General features: G+C 39.9%; 1 protein-coding gene across 4 annotated transcripts in view; it reads right to left on the reverse strand.

Annotated features, from left to right (window-relative positions):
• Positions 1-17,444, reverse strand: part of ITPRID1 (ITPR interacting domain containing 1) — a 210,309-nt gene that overhangs the window by 42,000 nt on the left and 150,865 nt on the right. For all 4 annotated transcript variants that reach the window (XR_011964816.1, XM_072598894.1, XM_072598893.1 and 1 more), the window contains exon 9: positions 15,326-15,383. Coding sequence is in view for 3 of the 4 variants with exons in the window: in XM_072598894.1 (XP_072454995.1) it covers positions 15,326-15,383 (58 nt within the window). In the remaining variant the exon portion in view is untranslated. The remainder of the gene's footprint in view (positions 1-15,325; positions 15,384-17,444) is intronic.

Genomic DNA, 17,444 nt, shown 5'->3' on the forward strand with positions numbered 1-17,444 from the left:
CAGCACAAAATGCTCAGAAATATGCCTGCTAAAGCAAACCCAGGAACTATATAAACAAAATTATAAAAAGCCTTTTATGCAAATAAAATCAGACTTAAACAATTGAGAAAATATTAATTGTTCCTGGGTCAATTGAATATAGTAGTGTCATTAATATCATAGGGCCAATATAATAAAAGTAATAATTTTACCTAAACTAATTTATATATCCAATGCCATTCCAATTAAGTTACCAAAAGTATTTTACTGAATTAAATAATAAAATTCACTTGGAAGAGTCAAGCATATCAAGGGAAGAAGGAAAAAAATGTAAAGGAAGGAGGTTTAGCAGTACCAGATCTTAGAATGTATTATAAGGCAGTAATTAACAAAACTATCTGGCACTGGCTAGGAAAGAGAAAGGCAGACCAATGGAGCATACAATTTATGGCAGCAAATTAATATAGTGCCCTTAAATTTGACAAATGTAAAGACAAGTTTTGGGGATAAGAATTAGTTATTTGGTAAAAATTATTGGAAAGCAGTCTGACATAAACTGATCATAAACAAATATCTTACACCATTTACCAAAATAAGGTCAAAATGGATACATAACCTAGATATAATAAAGAAAGATATTACAAGAAAATTTGAAGAACATGGAATATATTACCTATCAGATTTATGGATAGGTGAACAATTTATGAATAAACAAGACAGAGGGCATTGTGAGTATAAAATAGATATTATTGACTACATTAAATTAAAAAGGTTTTGTACAAATAAAACAAATGTAGCCAAGATAGGAAAGAAGGTAGAAAAGTGAGGGGAAATTTTATAGACAGTTTATCAGATAAAGATCTTGTATGTCAAATACATAAAGAAATTTGTCAAAGCTATAAGAATACAAGTCATTCCCCAATTGATAAATGGTCAAAGAACGTGAACAGACAGTTTTTTGATGAAGAAATCAAAACAATTTACAGTCATATGAAAAAATGCTCTAAATCATAATTGATTAGAGAAATGTAAATTAAAACATCCTTGAGATATCATTTCATACTTATCAGATTAGCTAAGATGATTGAAGGGGAAAGTGACAAACATTGGAGGGAATGTAGAAAAACTGAGACACTAATTCACTATTGGCAGAACTGTGAACTGATCTAACTATTTTGGAGAGCAATCTGGAATTATGCGCAGAGTTATTAAAGTGCCTATACTCTTTGACCCAGCAATACCACTACTAGGTCTATTTCCAAAGATGATTAGGGGAAAAGAAAAAGAACCTACATGTTCTAAAATATTTATAATGCTTTCTTTGTGGTGGCAAAGAACTGGAAATTGTGGGGATGCCTGTCAATCGGGGAATGGTTGAATAAGTTGTGTTATATGATTGTGATAGACTACTACTGTGCTATAGTAAATGATGAACTTAGGGGAAAAAAAACAAAATTCATCTGGAAGGACAAAAGATGCAGAATACCAATGGAAATAATGAAAAGTAATGCAACAGAAAATGGCCTAGCTGTACCAAATCTAAAATTGTATTGTAAGGCAGCAATCAGTCAAATTACTTGATACTGGCTAAGAAATAGAGTGGTAGATCAGTGAACTAGGTTAGGTACATACAACACAGTAGTCAACAGCTATAGTAATCTACTATTTAATAAACCCAAAGACTCCAGCTTCTGAAATAAGAACTCATTACTTAACAAAAACTGTTGGAAAAACTGGAATGTATATATGTATGTATGGCAGAAACTAGGCATAGACCAACACCTAACACCATATTCCAATATAAGGTCAAAATGCATACATGATTTAGTCATAAAGGGAGAGACTATAAGCAAATTAGATGAGCAAGGAGCAGTTAACTTGTTTAGATCTATGGAGAATGGAAGAATTTATACCCAAACAAGATATAGAGAACATTATGAAATGCAAAATGAATCATTTTGATTACATTACATTAAAAAGGTTTTACACAAACAACCAAGATAATAAGGGAAGCAGAAAGCTGGGAAAAAATTTTTACACACAGTAAGGTCTCATTTCTAAAATAGACAGAGAACTGAGTCAAATTCATAAGAACACAAGCCATTCCCCAACTGACAGGCAGTTTTCATAGGAAGAAATTAAAACTATTTATAGTTATATAAAAAATGCTCTAAATCACTATTGGTTAGAGAAATGCAAATTGAAACAACTCTAAGGTACCACATCACACCTATCAAACTGGGTAACATGACAAAACAGTAAAATGATAAACGTTGGAGAAGATGTGGGAAAATTGGAACGCTAATGCATTGTTGGTAGAACTGTGAGCTCCAACCATTCTGGAGAGCAGTTTGGAACTATGCTCAAAGGGCTATAAAACTGTGCATACCCTTTGATCCAGCCTTACCTATACAGAAAAACACTATCTGCATCCAGAGAGAGAACTGATGAATAGAAGTATATATAGAATGGTTTTACATATGTAGATAGATATATACATGCATATGTACATACATACATACTTATTCATGTAGCCATGGGGGGAGGAATGGAAGAAAGTAAAGGAAGAAAGTTACCTGATAATTTTAATATATATTAATATATAAATACTTAATATTTAATATATATTTTAATATATTTAATAACATATAATTTTAATATGTAAATAAAATATATTTCATATATATAATTTCATATATATATTAATTTTGCAACATCCCCTCCAATATTTGTCACTTTCCCCTTTAATCATCTTAGCCAATCTGATAGGTATGAAATGATATCTCAAGGTTGTTTTAATTTATATTTCTCTAATCAATAATGATTTAGAGCATTTTTTCATATGGCTATAAATTGTTTTGATTTCTTCATCAGAAAACTGTCTGTTCATGTTCTTTGACCATTTATCAATTGGGGAATGACTTGCATCCCCACAATTTCCATTAAGTTAATTAAATTAAATTTAATATATATATTAAATGTTAATATATAGCTTAATATATATTGAATATATAATACAATATATTTAATAACAAATATATATTTAATATATATATTTAAAGCAGTATCAAGTTGCATAACAGATTTGCAGTTATATGTGAAGTCTTTTCAAAATTCTACTATGTTACGGAAATGCTTGCGTTATTTCATAATTAAAATTAAAATTAAAATTGAAAAGAAGAAAATCCCCTCTTTCAAAGAGCTTTCAATCTAAAGGGGAAGACAATACACAGAAGGGAGCTGGGAAGGAGGGGCCAATGCTAGACATGAGTGGGGGTGGGGACGGGGGATACCTCCTTTAAGATCAAACCAAACAGAGCTCCAAGTGGAGAGTGAGCAGAAAAGTCTGGAGAAGCATTTTAGGTTGGCTGCACAGTCAGAATTGGGAGGTATAGCAAGCAGAGTCTTGGTCCTTGTCCTCTGGTTTCTCACTCTTGGGTTGGCTCCTTTCCTGATGGAGTCAGGTGAGCACTGATGCTCATTCTTGGCCTTGAGCCTTCTCTCCACTGAGGTCAACATGTAGCCCAATGAAATGGGACTCAGGCCTCTGTTTCTGCATTTGTTCTTTTCCACAGTAGGTGAAAGGATTGGAGACTACAACCTTGAGAGTTCCAAAAGGTCAGTGAAGCAAGCCTCCAAGCGCCCGGGAGACACCTGAGATCAAGACTCTGGGAGTTGGAGTCCATTTCACATTTTGTAGGAGCCCAACCTTGATGCCATGAGGAATAAGGAGTGAATTTAGGAAGGGAATTTTTAGCTGAGACAAGGATTTATTCAGATTTGATGCTATATCTGGATGCGAACTTGGTCAAGCAACGTTATATAGAAATTGTGCTAAATCTAAACCCAGTCTCCCCAGAGATCAAGGTAGTGACCGGGAGAGTGTGACCCCCCAGGTGGTGGAAGGACATTTTTGTCCTTGTTATTGCTTCTAAGTAATGATTTCTTTGTAAAAGTTAATCCATCTAAAGTGCCTAAACCAAACTGGATTATTCACTGTCAACTAACATTAGGGGAACACAACTGTCAGGTCTTGATCCAATGGCCTTAGAGAAGTGACACTTCCAATTATCTGAAGCATATCCCTGCTCTTAGGAAGGTCAATGTAACTGACCTGGCTCTGGGACAGTTAGTTAAACAGGGTATTCTCATGACAAATAGAACAGAAAACCTGCAAGCATTTCAGATCAAAAGACCAGACCAGTTTAAAAACTGGCTAGAATATGAACACAAAAGTCTAGAGAAACCTAGAAAGATAAATCTATTGGAGCAATTAGAAGTATAATGATGCATTGTTAATAACAATCTTATGGAGGAGAAAAGCCAAGGTTCCCTTCAGAATTTTAACCTTGCGAAAGGTATCAAGGGGGTTAAATCCTATAGACCAGAGGTTCTTGAGATGGATTGAGTTTGTTCTAAGGGTTTAAAAAAGAGAAAAAAGAAGGGTATATAAAGAGAGGAATGATATTAGTATTTAAAAAAAAGGAAGAAGGGGATAAAACTTGCTATTTCTCAGAACTGGGGTGTGTCAGATAACACACAAGCATATAAAAGACATGGTGGGGGGCATCAGGTGAACTTCTTTCTTATCTGAAAAGGACAAATAAGGGTTGAACCCAATTACTCAGACACATTGGTGTAGAAATACGTCACACTCAACAGGAAAACAAGTGAGGGTAGGAGGGGTGGTGGCTTTGAGGAAGAATAATAGCTAAGGTTTGTACAGCTCTTTGAGGTTGGCCAAGCACTTTACAAATATTTGCTCATTTTATCCTCACAACAACCCTGGAAGGCACCTCCTATTATTATCTCCATTTCCAGGCGAGAAAACTTAAGCAGAGAGATAAATGATTTGCCCTGGGTCAAACAATTTTCTGCAATGGGTTTGAACTCAAGTCAACCTGATCCATGTCCAATGTGTCATCCTCTGAGGTGAAATAGTCTCTAGCAGAACAAGCCTCCTGATCCTGAAAGGGGAATTAAAAGAGGGAAGAAGGAAAAGAAAAGAAAGGAACTAGGATCTAAGAGGTGTCTAAGATAGCCTCTTAGACAATTGAGGAATGGTTGAATGGACTGGAATATATGAATTCAGTAGAATAGTAACACAATGCAAAGATGAAAGAGATCTTAGATAATTCTAGGCAGTATGAACAGATGCAGAGTGAAGAAAGCAGAACAAAAGAATGATTTATACAAGGACAACAACATTGGGGGGAGGAGGAGAAACAACTTTGAAAGATTTAAAAACTTTGACCAATGCAATGATCAGCCAGTTCTCCAGAGTACCTACAATGAATCCTGACGTTTAACTCTTGACAGAGAGGTTGATAGACTCAGGAGGCAGAAACGTAAATTTGGGGATGTGATGTGGATTGTTTTTGACTGTGCTTATTTGCTCCAAGACATTTCTCCCCTCCCCGCCCCCAACTTGATTTGAGTGGGGAGGGGTAGAAGGGTTTTTACCCATTGCAATGTCCAAAAACAAGGCCATTTGAAGCTTTGGCTTTTTAGTGTACAAAAGAAAACAAATTCAGATGGAAGCACAGATGAGGGTGGAGTTGTGAAAAAATGTGTACAATGTATTACATATATATGTTGTATGCATATATTACATATTATAATTTATTACGTGTTTTAAAAAAGAAGCAAGCGGTATTAAATGGTTCCTCTGGTTTCATGGAGAATTCTCTCTGTGTTCTGCCGTTTGGATAGAAATGCTCTTATTTATTTATTTATTTTTTAGTGTTTAAGTATTGAAATTAAAAAAATTCAAAAAAAGAGGTAAGCTTCTCTCACCTGTCTATAGTTTTATCTGTACCTCTTAGCACAGAGCCTTTCCTCTACTGATAATCTCTGAATCATCTTCTATATGTCTTTTTTTGTACATGGTTGTTTTCCCCATTAGACCATGAGCTCCTTGGGATCAGGGACTATCTTTGGACATTTTTGTATCCCCAGTACTTAGCACAATGCATGACACATAGCAAGTGCTTATTAACTGGCTATTGTTTCATAAATGTTTTTGATTCATTGATTTATTCTGATATACCAGCTGCCTTCCCAGTTACTTCTCTGCAACTACTCAGGGTTCACAATCTCTTGAGGGGGCAGCTAGGTGGTGCAGCGGATAGAGCACCAGTGCAGGAGTCAGGAGGACTTGAGTTCAAATCTCACCTCAGACACTTGACACTCACTAGCTGTGTGGCCTTGGCCAAGTCACTTAACCCCAACTGCCTCATCCTGGGTCATCTCCAGTCATCCTGATGAATATCTGGTCACTGGATTCAGATGGCTCTGGAGGAGAAGTGAGGCTGGTGACCTGCACAGCCCTCCCTCACTCAAAACAAAGTCAAGTGCAAGTCAAGTCATCATTTCTCTGATGGCATGGTCTTCTTCGCAAAGAAGAACGAACACACATAACATACAATCTCTTGGATTCTGACAGAGCCCTGACTCCAGAGCATGCTTCCATTTGTCCTCCAAGTGGAACATTAGCCCAAATGTAAAGCATTGTATGTTCCCTTGTGCAATCGCAATGATAATAATGATGATAGTTTGCATTCACCCAGCATTCAAGGGTTCCTGAAGTGCGCAGGTCTAACCCTGTACTTAATCCCTCCTCTGATTCATCCTGAAACTCATTATCTTTTCTTCCAAATCCTTTATTTTTTCTAGCTTCCCCATTACTGTCTGGGGAGCCACCACTGTCTTAGTCATCCAGGCTCATACCCTAGATGTCAGCCTCAACTCTTTACTCTCTCTTCTATATTCTATATCCAACCAGTGATTAGACCCTGCTATTTTTGCCTTCAGAACTTATCTGCTTATATGCCCCCTTGTAATGGTAATTTAAATGGGAAGATCTTTCCCACCCATTAACAGGCCCATGTGACCTGCCTGGGTCATATGGAAGTCTGAGTCACATAAGCCTGTAGTGGAAAGAGTGCAGAACAGAAGGAACAAGGAGTGCAGCAGAAAGTGAGTCAGAGAAGTCAGAGCTAGGAGAGAGCAGACAGCAGCTAGTGTGACTGGGAGAGCTTGTTTATGATTTAAGGGAGCTGGTTTGTGAGAAGCCTAACAGGGAAGGCTTGGGGATGGTAGTGCTCCCTGCATTGTTCTTGTGTATAGATTTCTTTGTTGCTATAATGAATTCAGCTTTCTAGTGTCTGAATAAATGTTTTGGTTCTGTCTTCCATGTGAAGAGTCTGTTACATTTTGTGATTCAGAACTGTGCTGGCATATTCATAGCTGCCGAAAGCATTGTGAATATCACATTGGTATTGTACCCCCACTCTCCCTTGACACTGTGATCACCCTGGTACAGGCCTTCCTCACCTCACACCTGGAGTACTGCCATAGACTGAGGGCTAGTCTCTTCCACAAGTCTCTCCTCCTGCCCCACTCTAGTCTATTTTCCACTCAACTATCAAATTGATCTTTCTAAAGCTCCGCTCTGAAATTAGTATCCCTTCTCTCATTCAATCAACTCCTGTGACTCCTTATCACTACCAGGATTAAATATGAAATGCTCTGTGTGGTGTACAAAGCTCTTCATAACCTATCTCCCTCCTACTTTTCCAGTCTCCTTGGACCTTGTACTCCTCTAAGTACTGTTTTCCAGTGACACCAGCTGTTCCTTATGAGGACAACTCTCTCCCTCCTTATCTGCTCCAATGACTCCCTCTTACCTCCAGGATCAAATACAAAATGCTCTTTTTGGAATTCAAGTACTTCATGACCTAGCCCTCTCCTATCTTTCCAGTCTTCTTATACCTTCCTCCCTTTCACATATTCTGGGGTGCAGGGACACTGGTCTCCTAGCTGTTCCTTGCACATGACCCTCAGTCTCTGCTTTCTGTCTCCATACTAAGTGATCCACATGCATCCTCATCTCCATCTCTGAGCTTCACTGGCTCCCTTCAAATCTCAGCCAAATTCTCACCTCCTGGAAGTTTTCCAAAGTTCTCTTAATTGTAATGCTTTCCAGTTTATCTGGCCTAGGTTTGTTGTATATATTCATTTGCATGTTGTCTTCCCTGTTTGACTCTGACCTCTTTGACAGTGGGGACCATTTTTAGTTTTGTTTTTTTTTATAATGGTCTGAAGAAATATTAGACACATATAAAAACAGTTTGGAAAGTAATACCTAAAATTATACACATACATGCACACATGTACACACATCCATTTGTGGATATATGTATATATTTACATGCATATGTATTTCATGTGTGTTCTAGAGAACTGATATAATCACAAAATATTTCATTTCATCCATTAACCTCAAGTCCCATTGGTTAATATATCAGCCCATTACCTGAATGAAACCTTTGCTGTTACCATGCAGGTGAGCAAATTGCACATGATAGAGGGAAATAGACCATGTCAGATATCCTCATTGATGCCTGATGTGGGCAGCAGAAGGCGGCAAGTCCTGGCAGCTGAAGAAATCAATCACAAACTCAGCTGCTCTGGCACAGAGTCTCTCTAACCCCTCTTCCTAAAAAAAAAAAAAGAACTCTACACTCAACTCTCCTTGTGGAGGGTAGTGGCCAATGGGGGAGAAAAACGAAGATTTCTCTTTCTGGGGTGAGAATTCAGAAGCAGATGCCTTAGAGTAATGAATGAGCCCATCTCCTTGCCCTAATCACTGATTGGCATTTCACTATTTCCCACATGCGATGCCAAAGTATCATGCTTATTCCAAAAGGAAATGGTTGAGTACAGTAACAATAATAAATGACATTTGTGTAGCATTTTGACATTTTCAAAGGACTTTGTGTACTCCATCTCATTTGACTCTCGTAATAACCCTGAGAGCTGAAAGAGGGACTAGATGAATTGTTATATCCATTTTACCGATGAGGAATCTAGGGTTTAGGGAGTCTCCTTGGGGTCACACAGCTAGAAAGTACCAGAGATAGGACAATCCAAGTCTTCCTGACTGTAGTTCTTGTACTTCATTCATAAGCACACCCTATCCATCCAAGGAGGAGACTGCATGTCTTAACAGTCATGTGGTCCCTTAGAAGAAGGAGGAACTCAAACTTTTTCCTAATTGCCTTGGAATTTCAGGACCTGACTATTGACAACTCCATCAAAACAATTGATTTGGGGGTCAAACATCTGGTTTGGACTGCCTGACTCTCCTGGCAATAGATGGTGTCTTCATTGACCTCTGCCCTTGGGCAAAGTCCCATTGCTATGGTTTTGGGCCAGTGGCTTCAGTGATTACATAAAGCTTTTCTTTTAATTAACACTTGGCCAGTGATAACAGTGCCCATACTGCTGATCAGTCAGTGCAGGAGCAGGGAGAAGGAGTGAAGTCAGTGGAGTGATGGTGGAAAGCTTGGAAGTGACACAGAGTCCACTGGCTTCTGGCAGACACACTAATTGTAGCCCTTTGAGAATGGACACCTACTTCTGCCCTGCCCACAATGGGATGATTTAGGTTTTGTCTTGCAAAAGTCTTTGTTCCAATCATCAGGACCCAAGGCATCACACGCAACATCCTTTGCCTTGTGTCTGGTATATATGATTGCCTAAGCTAGCCTCAAAACCAAAAAGCCCCAGAAGATTGGCCCAAAGTAATAAGTAATGATCTCCTCAGAACTTCTACTGTGATATTCAACTGCACTCCCTGGGGTCAAGTATTATTTTCCTTTGAGTTTTGCAGGCTTAGCACCCAGCACACAGCCTGAGATATAATATGAGTAGTTGGAGGCACTGCAGGAGACGAAGAAGTCTCTTCTGTGAGAAGATTGAAGAGTCATCTCCAGTCACCTTAAGGAGCAACGTTTCGGGTGCTAAGATGCAGACAATTCCCCCATCCTCTGCCCTGGCCAGGCCACAAGTGAGGAAGCATTCTGGCTAGTACCACTGAAGAAGGACATTGAGAAGGTGATGAGTTTATGCCATATGACAGTTAGTGGAAGGAAGTGGAGACATATAACCTGGAGAAGAGAAGACTAGAGGACAAAGGAGAGCAACATTCAAATATTCAAAGGTTGCTTGTGGAAGAGGGATCACAGTTGTTCTTCTGGGCTCTGAATAACAGAACTAGAAGCAAAATGTAGATGTTAAGAAGAAGTGAGGTGGAGACGGTGTCGAGAAAGACTTCTCAGCAATGGAAACGGGGAGCACCCCCAGCCTCACTGGAAGTTTGTCAACAAAGGCTGGATATCCACTTATCAGGTGCATTGTACTGGGCATTCTTGGGGGATGGGGAGGATATGGTTGGACTGGTTGGCTGCCACTGTACCAACTCGAATATTCTGTAATCCTAGGATTCTTCATCTTTGTTCTGAACCGTGGATATTGATGAGTGATCAGTTTCTCTTAGAAACCAGGCACCGTAGTGCTGTGAAAAGATCATGAGCTTAGGAACCAGGTTTAATCTCAATCTGATATTAACTTTGTGACCTTGGACAAGTCTTTTAACTTCTATGGGTCTCAGTTTCCTCATCTGTAAAATGCCATGGTTGGATTTGATTTCCTCTGAAATGGCTCTGAGATTTTGACCTAAGGTCCTATGACCTTATGTGTTTCAGTTTCCCATCTGACTTGTGTGGTACATTCCAAGTAATCCCTTTTCAGAAAGCCTCCATCTAATGTTTGCCCCTTCCTCTGATTGGTCCGTTCCTCCCTTAACCTCCATTTTCAAGAAAGGGCCCAGGCCAGTTTTTCAACTTTCTTTTATGTGTTGTCTTCCACCACCAGAATATAAGCCCCTTGAGAGCAGAGATTATTGTTCTGCTTCTGTTTGTACTCACCTCTCTTAACACAGTGTCTGGTACAGAGTAAGACCTTGATCAATTCTTGTTAACTTCTAGACTTAGTGACATGAAGGGAAAACTGGCTTTTCTGAAGGCAAACTCTGTCAATATCCTAAGGCTTTGACTTCTTGATTTGAAAGGAGCAGCTGGACATCCTAGAAAGAACAATTTCACTTCTTCCTAAGCTTCCTGGTCACCAAATAATGTGATGGACAACAAATTAATAAAGGTTTGATGAGTGACATCCATTAGCCAACAAGGAAAGGCAGGCTTTCCTGCACTCTAGGCAAAGGAAGGCAATTCTAACTCCTTAAAGATTCCTTTTTCCTCTTCTGTTGGACCATGAGTCTTGCCTACCTTCATATTTTGAGGAAGACTATTACTGTATCTATTTTCCTTTTAAGTCAATGAATGGGGATAGTAATGCCCTCATGGAATTAAAATCATCTGAAGAAATATTTTGGGTTATGTCAACTCCTGGAGTGACTGCTCCTATCATCTGATAATGGCTAATAACAGGCATCCCACTAATGGAACTATTCAGTCAATTAAAAAAAATCCTGATTGCCTGCTGCAGAATATCCCCCCAGTGCCAAGCTGTCTGTGGAGTAGGTGGGGAGAGGGAAGGAAGGTGTGATAATTAAAAGAATTGCTACTTAATAAGTCACAGGAGCCAATGTGTTAACTCCGCATGCTGGGACGCTAGAATGTTCCCAGCTGCTACAGAGAAAGGAGGAGGAGGATGCCGTTTGATCCCTGGCACCATGAGTGAGGACAAGACGAAGCACAAATGTGCTAATAGTGAGTTTCCATGTCATAATGTGCCAGATGGAGGTGGTTACATCCCTGATTGATTGCCTCCTGGGTGAAACAGGGGTTTTCCAGAAGGCTAATGTCTCTGAATTGGCAGGCAAACTCTTGGGGACCAGCAGTTCTTGCCTCTGGTCAGTCCGGGACCTCTTGGCCTTTGTGGAGTAGGGAGTGAGGGCTCAGAGACTCGAAGCTGGATATGAAGAAGGCCAGAAGTGGAGCTCAATGTGCTCATGCCAAGGTGGAGGCTTGGGACTGCCCACTAGGAGTGGTTAGGGATCAAACCAGTGCATGGGAGCAGAGCTAAGAAGGCTGAGACCCCGCAGCCACTCTCCTCCTTGTGAACCAAAGAGAAAACAGAAAAATAAGAAGTAGGAAAAATAGAAGTAGGAGAGGGAAGGCTTTGCTTCCAAAAGGCCATATTCCAGCAAAAACCTGTTCACCAATGATTCTTCACCAGGGCAGAAACAGAGCAGGAAAGCACCAAATGACCTTCCCATCCCTTCTGCCTTCTACTGCATTCCACCTCTCCCCAGCCACCTTGCATTTTTCTTTCCTGATGGCTAGCTCTTGACTCCAAATCAACAGCACGGCCTGTGATGGTGGTGGTGGCAGCAGTGGCAACCTACTGGGAGGCAGCCCTCTGCCTGTCATCCAGCCACTGGGTCCTCATACAGGACCGAGACGAAGGCTTCATTACGGAACAATGGAGCTTGCTGCCAGAGCCCACGGATTTGAATAAACAACAAATAAGCAACAGCTGTTCCAGCATATGTGTATGGTGGAAAAAAAAGTCACAAAATAAAAGAATTTGTAAATGCCAAGAGCAACACTAAACTACTGCTGCTACTGTAGAGCGGGTTTTTAATTGCAACCGCAGCAAGCCAGGCTGTGGGTATTAGTCTCACATATGTCTTGTTGCTGCCAACCTGGGAGTATAGATGAATTTAATTAAATAAGGATTATCCCTGCTCCCCAGTACAATTACTTATTTATAACAATGATAAAATTGCCTAATTTTTTTTTGGAAAGGGGGGTAATATTTGTAAAACAGCTTGGGGAACAAAACCTGCCCATTTTCCTTGCAAGTCATTCAGGGCTATTTGGGGGTAGAGGGCACCTCTGCAAATGAAGTCATTGCCTACCTCCCAGGAAAGAAAAAAAAATCACCAAGTCCCGAAACAGCCTACCCTTGTCATAAAGCTTGCTGCAGTTAAACAGCCAGAGACGACATTATGGGGAAATATAAAGAAGATACACGGCAGCCTGGGAATTGCTTTTCATGGGGAGTGGAGAAAATGAAACAATCGGACTCAAATTGAGGGCAGACAGCAGAGATTAGGGACAGGGCCTAAGGGATGAGAGCCAACATCTCCCTCTGGACAGGGGTCTGGCCTCTTTGGGCACCACTAGGCTTTCCGTTCCTCTTGCTGATGGGAGTCTTTTGGCGTTGGCCACTCTTTCCTGGATCCAAAGAAAAGCCATTCAGATGAGAGAGCAGATTGGAGGGAGATATTTGGCAGTAACCAGAAGAAAGAAAGATGTTCTGCCCTAGACAGCTTAGGCTAAGGCAGGCCAAGAGGATCATGGAGGGCCATCACAAAGGGCAAGGTTAGAAAAGGTCAAGATGCTAAAGCCTCCCTTTGTCTGTGATGGCTGAATCCAAGCCATCAATTAGATTTATTCCATGCAATCAACAAGCGTTTATTAAGCACCTACTATGTTGCTAGGTGCCTATAATACAAGGGAATTTAGAAGAGGTCTCTGCCCTCAAGAAGCTTATATTCACTGGGGTGCACACAATATGTATACAGATAAACAAAGGTAAGATATATGCAAAACAAGTCATCCTTAAAAATATTTTGGAAGAGAAATTCTAATATTTGAAGCCAAAGACCTTGGGAGGTGGCCCTTGAACTCTCCTTCAAATGGAGCCAGTAATTATAAGCAGAGGAGGGTGGAAGTGAGCACATATTTATTGTGTACCTACTATGTGCTAAATGCTTTACAAATATCATCTCGTCTAAGGTGAAAGTGAGGAGGGAGGACACCCAGGCATGGGGGTGGCCTGTACAAAGGTAAATAGGCAAGAGATGGAATGTCTTATACAGGGAGCAGAAAGCTGGCCAAGTTGGGTAGAAAGTAGAGGACACAAAGGGAAAGAACAAGAGGTATATCTGGAGAGACACACTTGAATCAGATCGAAAAGGACTTTAAAAGTCAAGCAAAAGAGCCTCTACTTTATCCTAGAAGCAATGGGGAGTCACTGGAGCCTCTTCAGTGAGGGAATGACATCCAATTCTGACAGAGCAATACCTGAAGTGAACCTGAAGTGGTGCTCCAAGTACCAAGGACAGATTTTCTGTGTTAGCCAACCCACAGCATTGCCACAAGTATTTGAGGGGTGGCTGGAAAACATTCTCTTCTCTTCTCTTCTTTTTACTGCTCCTCCTTCTTTCTTCTTCTTCTTTTCTCTCTCTCTGTTTGTCTCTCTCTGTCTCTCTCTTGGTCTCTCTGCCTCTCTCTGTCTCTCTCTGTCTCTGTCTCTCTCTTTCTCTCTCCCTCTTCTCTTTTCCTCTCTCTCTCTCTCTCTCTCTCTCTCTCTCTCTCTCTCTCTCTCTCTCTCTCTCTCTCTTTTTAAAAAGTTACTTTATTTCATTAAATGTTTCACGATGGCATGTAAAAAATTTTAAATAATCATTTTTTTCAAATTTGGAGTTCCACATTCTCCCCCTGAAACTCCTCCCCACTCCGAGAAAGGGCAAGCAACTTGATATCAATTGATTTTTAAACCCAAATGTAAGACTTGACTTTTACCCCAATTGAATCTCTAATCTAGCCCATCAAGAGGGTCGGTTAGGTGACATAGTGGACACAGCACCAGGCCTGAAGTCAGGATGACCTGAGTTCAAATCTGACCTCAGGCATATACTACTTGAATGACTACGGACATGTCACTTAACACTATTTCCCTCACTTCCCTCATCTGTAAAATAACCAGGAGAAGGAAATGGCAAACCACTCCAGTATCTTTGCCAAGAAAACCCCAAGAGGGGTCACTAAGAGTTGGATATGACTAAAAAATATGTACACAACAAAAAATCCCATCAAAATATTTTTGGTCCTGACTCTATTGTCCAGTTCATTACTTCTCCCAGCTCATGCCATCTATGTCTTCATCCAAGCCAACAGGAAAAGTTAGTTTACTCACTCCTGAATCCATCTCAATCTACCATAGTCTACACCAAATTTTGTTGTCTTCTTCATGGAAATTTCATGAGATATTTCATTAAATGTTTTGCTATAGTCCAGGCAAACATTATCTATTCATTAGTAACCCCATCAAAAAGGACATACTTTTAATCTCAAAAGGCCTGTTGATGAAGCCATATTTCCTTTTCATTTCTTCCTTTTCTAAATGTTCATTAACCTCATCAGTTAATTAGTTCTAGACTATTCCTAGGAATTGGTGGCAACCTTACTCACCTACAATTTGAAGACTCTGCCATTTGTCTTTTTTTTAAAAAAATCAAGATTGTGCCCTTTGTTGGTCACATCTTCTTTTATGATCTTTCAGATTTCTTTGACAGTTATTTTGCAGTCATATTGGACATGTATGCACATACATATACACAAATTCACAAGCACATAGATACATATACATAAGAATGCATAACTATTCCACATATCAAGCTAACTTTTCAATGTTCCTTTAGGAATAATGACCACCAGTGGAATTGATCATAAGAACTGATTCTTACCAACTGTGCCTAAGGTCACTTCCAGTGGATTTCCAGGTTCCTCCTCAAAGCTCTGTACCTGAGACATCCAATGACAACAACAGTCCATCAGTCATTTCTCCATAATCTGTGCCTCCCTATCCTGACATTGAACCAGGTAAACTTTAAAGTTATAGAAATATCCAGATTGTTTCTTCTTGAAAGTTATTTCTGTAATCATATATGTCAACTTACTACTCCCTGCTTAGAAATATTGACCTCTTAGGGATCTGGGGAGAGCAATTAGTCACTAAGTTCATATTTTGGGGCAATAAACAGTACCTGAGAGTATGAAAGGTCAAAGGTCACATGAGCTCCTGGAAATGGTGTCTCCTTCCTGGGATACTGATTAACAACTTTTTGTGGGGGGCATTTTTCTCATGCACGTATGACATTCTACTTTTTATTGGAGATATTGCTATACAACTGTATTTTAGCTATCATACTTGACCATAAACTTCATGACAACAAGAACTTTGTCTCACTTATCTTTTTATCTCTTCAATGCCAGACAGAGACCTTTCTACATTTTTGGTTTGGGTTTTTTTTTTGGACAAGACCTATGATATCATTGGTATGGGGAGCTCCTGCTAATAAAAGTTTCCTCACCAATCTAGATCCTTGGGAATCTAGATCTCTGTGCGTCTTGCATTATGGAAGTTTCCTGGGGCATTGGGAAATAAGGCGCCTTGCCCAGAATCACAGTCAGAATGGAATCAGAAGCAGGGTTTGAACCTAGGTCTAAGAGTCCAAGACTAGTTCTGTATATCCCCTGCCTCACGTCATAATTAAATTATGGCTCTCTAAATAATCATCATTTAAGATCGTTTGAGCCTCAGTTTGGGGCAGAGCCTAACCTAACTGACCAGACATGCTTTGCTCTGCTCTAAAAATGCCCTTTCCTGAGTCAGCCACTATAGGACCAGATGAAGCTGATCAGAGGCATTCTTCCAGTTTGTAACCACCAAAGGACAGGAAGTCTGGGCCCAGGTACTTCTTGAATAGTGGGACTTTTCTTATCTTGACACCCTATGGACATATACTGTGTAGGGGAAACACAGATATCCTGGGATTATAGTTTCAATTGACACTTTGTCAATTGTCTTATTTTATTATATTTACAACTTATTCAACTAAGAAACTTCCTTACTTATGCTACGGTTAAACATACATATGGAGACCATAAATCTGAGGGACACAGACATCCTGAGGTGGGATTATCTAAAAGATATAGCAGACTTCCCATTCTTTTTATCAGGCAGTCAGAATTAAAGCTCTGACTCCATGCACAAATCTGCTAGCTTAAGAGAACTGAGCCTGTTTGCCTTTTCCACCAAACCTAAAGGGTGACACAAGGTAGAAAGGACCTCAGAAGCCATCTAGTCCAATCCTCTCATTGTAGAGTGGGGGAAACTGAGGCCCATGAAAGTTAAATAATTTGTCAAGGACCCACAGGGAGTAAACATGAGAGGTAGAATTTGAACTCAGGTTTTCCAAATCCAGAGGGTTCTTTCCACTATTCCATGATGCCTCACTCAGATTAACTGGCTTAAATTACCCGTGTACCAGGAAACCCTGGATCAATAGCAAGAGAAATGATTTCGTCTCACTTTTCTAATGATGATAACGATGACCTCTTTGGGTATTTACATCTATTGCTCCTAATTCTAATGTCTGGGCCAAACAGAGCAAGTCTAAACCTGCATCCACTAAATCAATGGGATATGTGTAAAGCACTTAGCTAGTGACTGGCACACAGAAGGAGTTTAATACATGCTTATTCTCTTCTCACTCCTTCTACTGGACAATCCCTTGAACACTTGAAAATAATGAACACATTTGGCATAGTGGAAAGGGCATAGTGGAAAGTCAGCAGACCTGGGTTCAAATTTTCATTCTACCACCGACATACTTGTGCGATCATGGCACAATCTCCAAGCTTTCCATCCCATGTGTTTATATATAGCCATTTGCATTTTGTCCTTTCTATTAGATTATGAGCTTCTCCAGGACAAGGATTGTATTTGCCTTTATTTGTAACCCCAGAGTTTAGCACATGGTAAGCACTTAAATAAATATGTGTTGACTTGACTTTTCCTTG

The sequence above is a fragment of the Notamacropus eugenii genome, chromosome 3, assembly GCF_028372415.1.
Source record: "Notamacropus eugenii isolate mMacEug1 chromosome 3, mMacEug1.pri_v2, whole genome shotgun sequence".
Classification (NCBI taxonomy): domain Eukaryota; kingdom Metazoa; phylum Chordata; class Mammalia; order Diprotodontia; family Macropodidae; genus Notamacropus; species Notamacropus eugenii.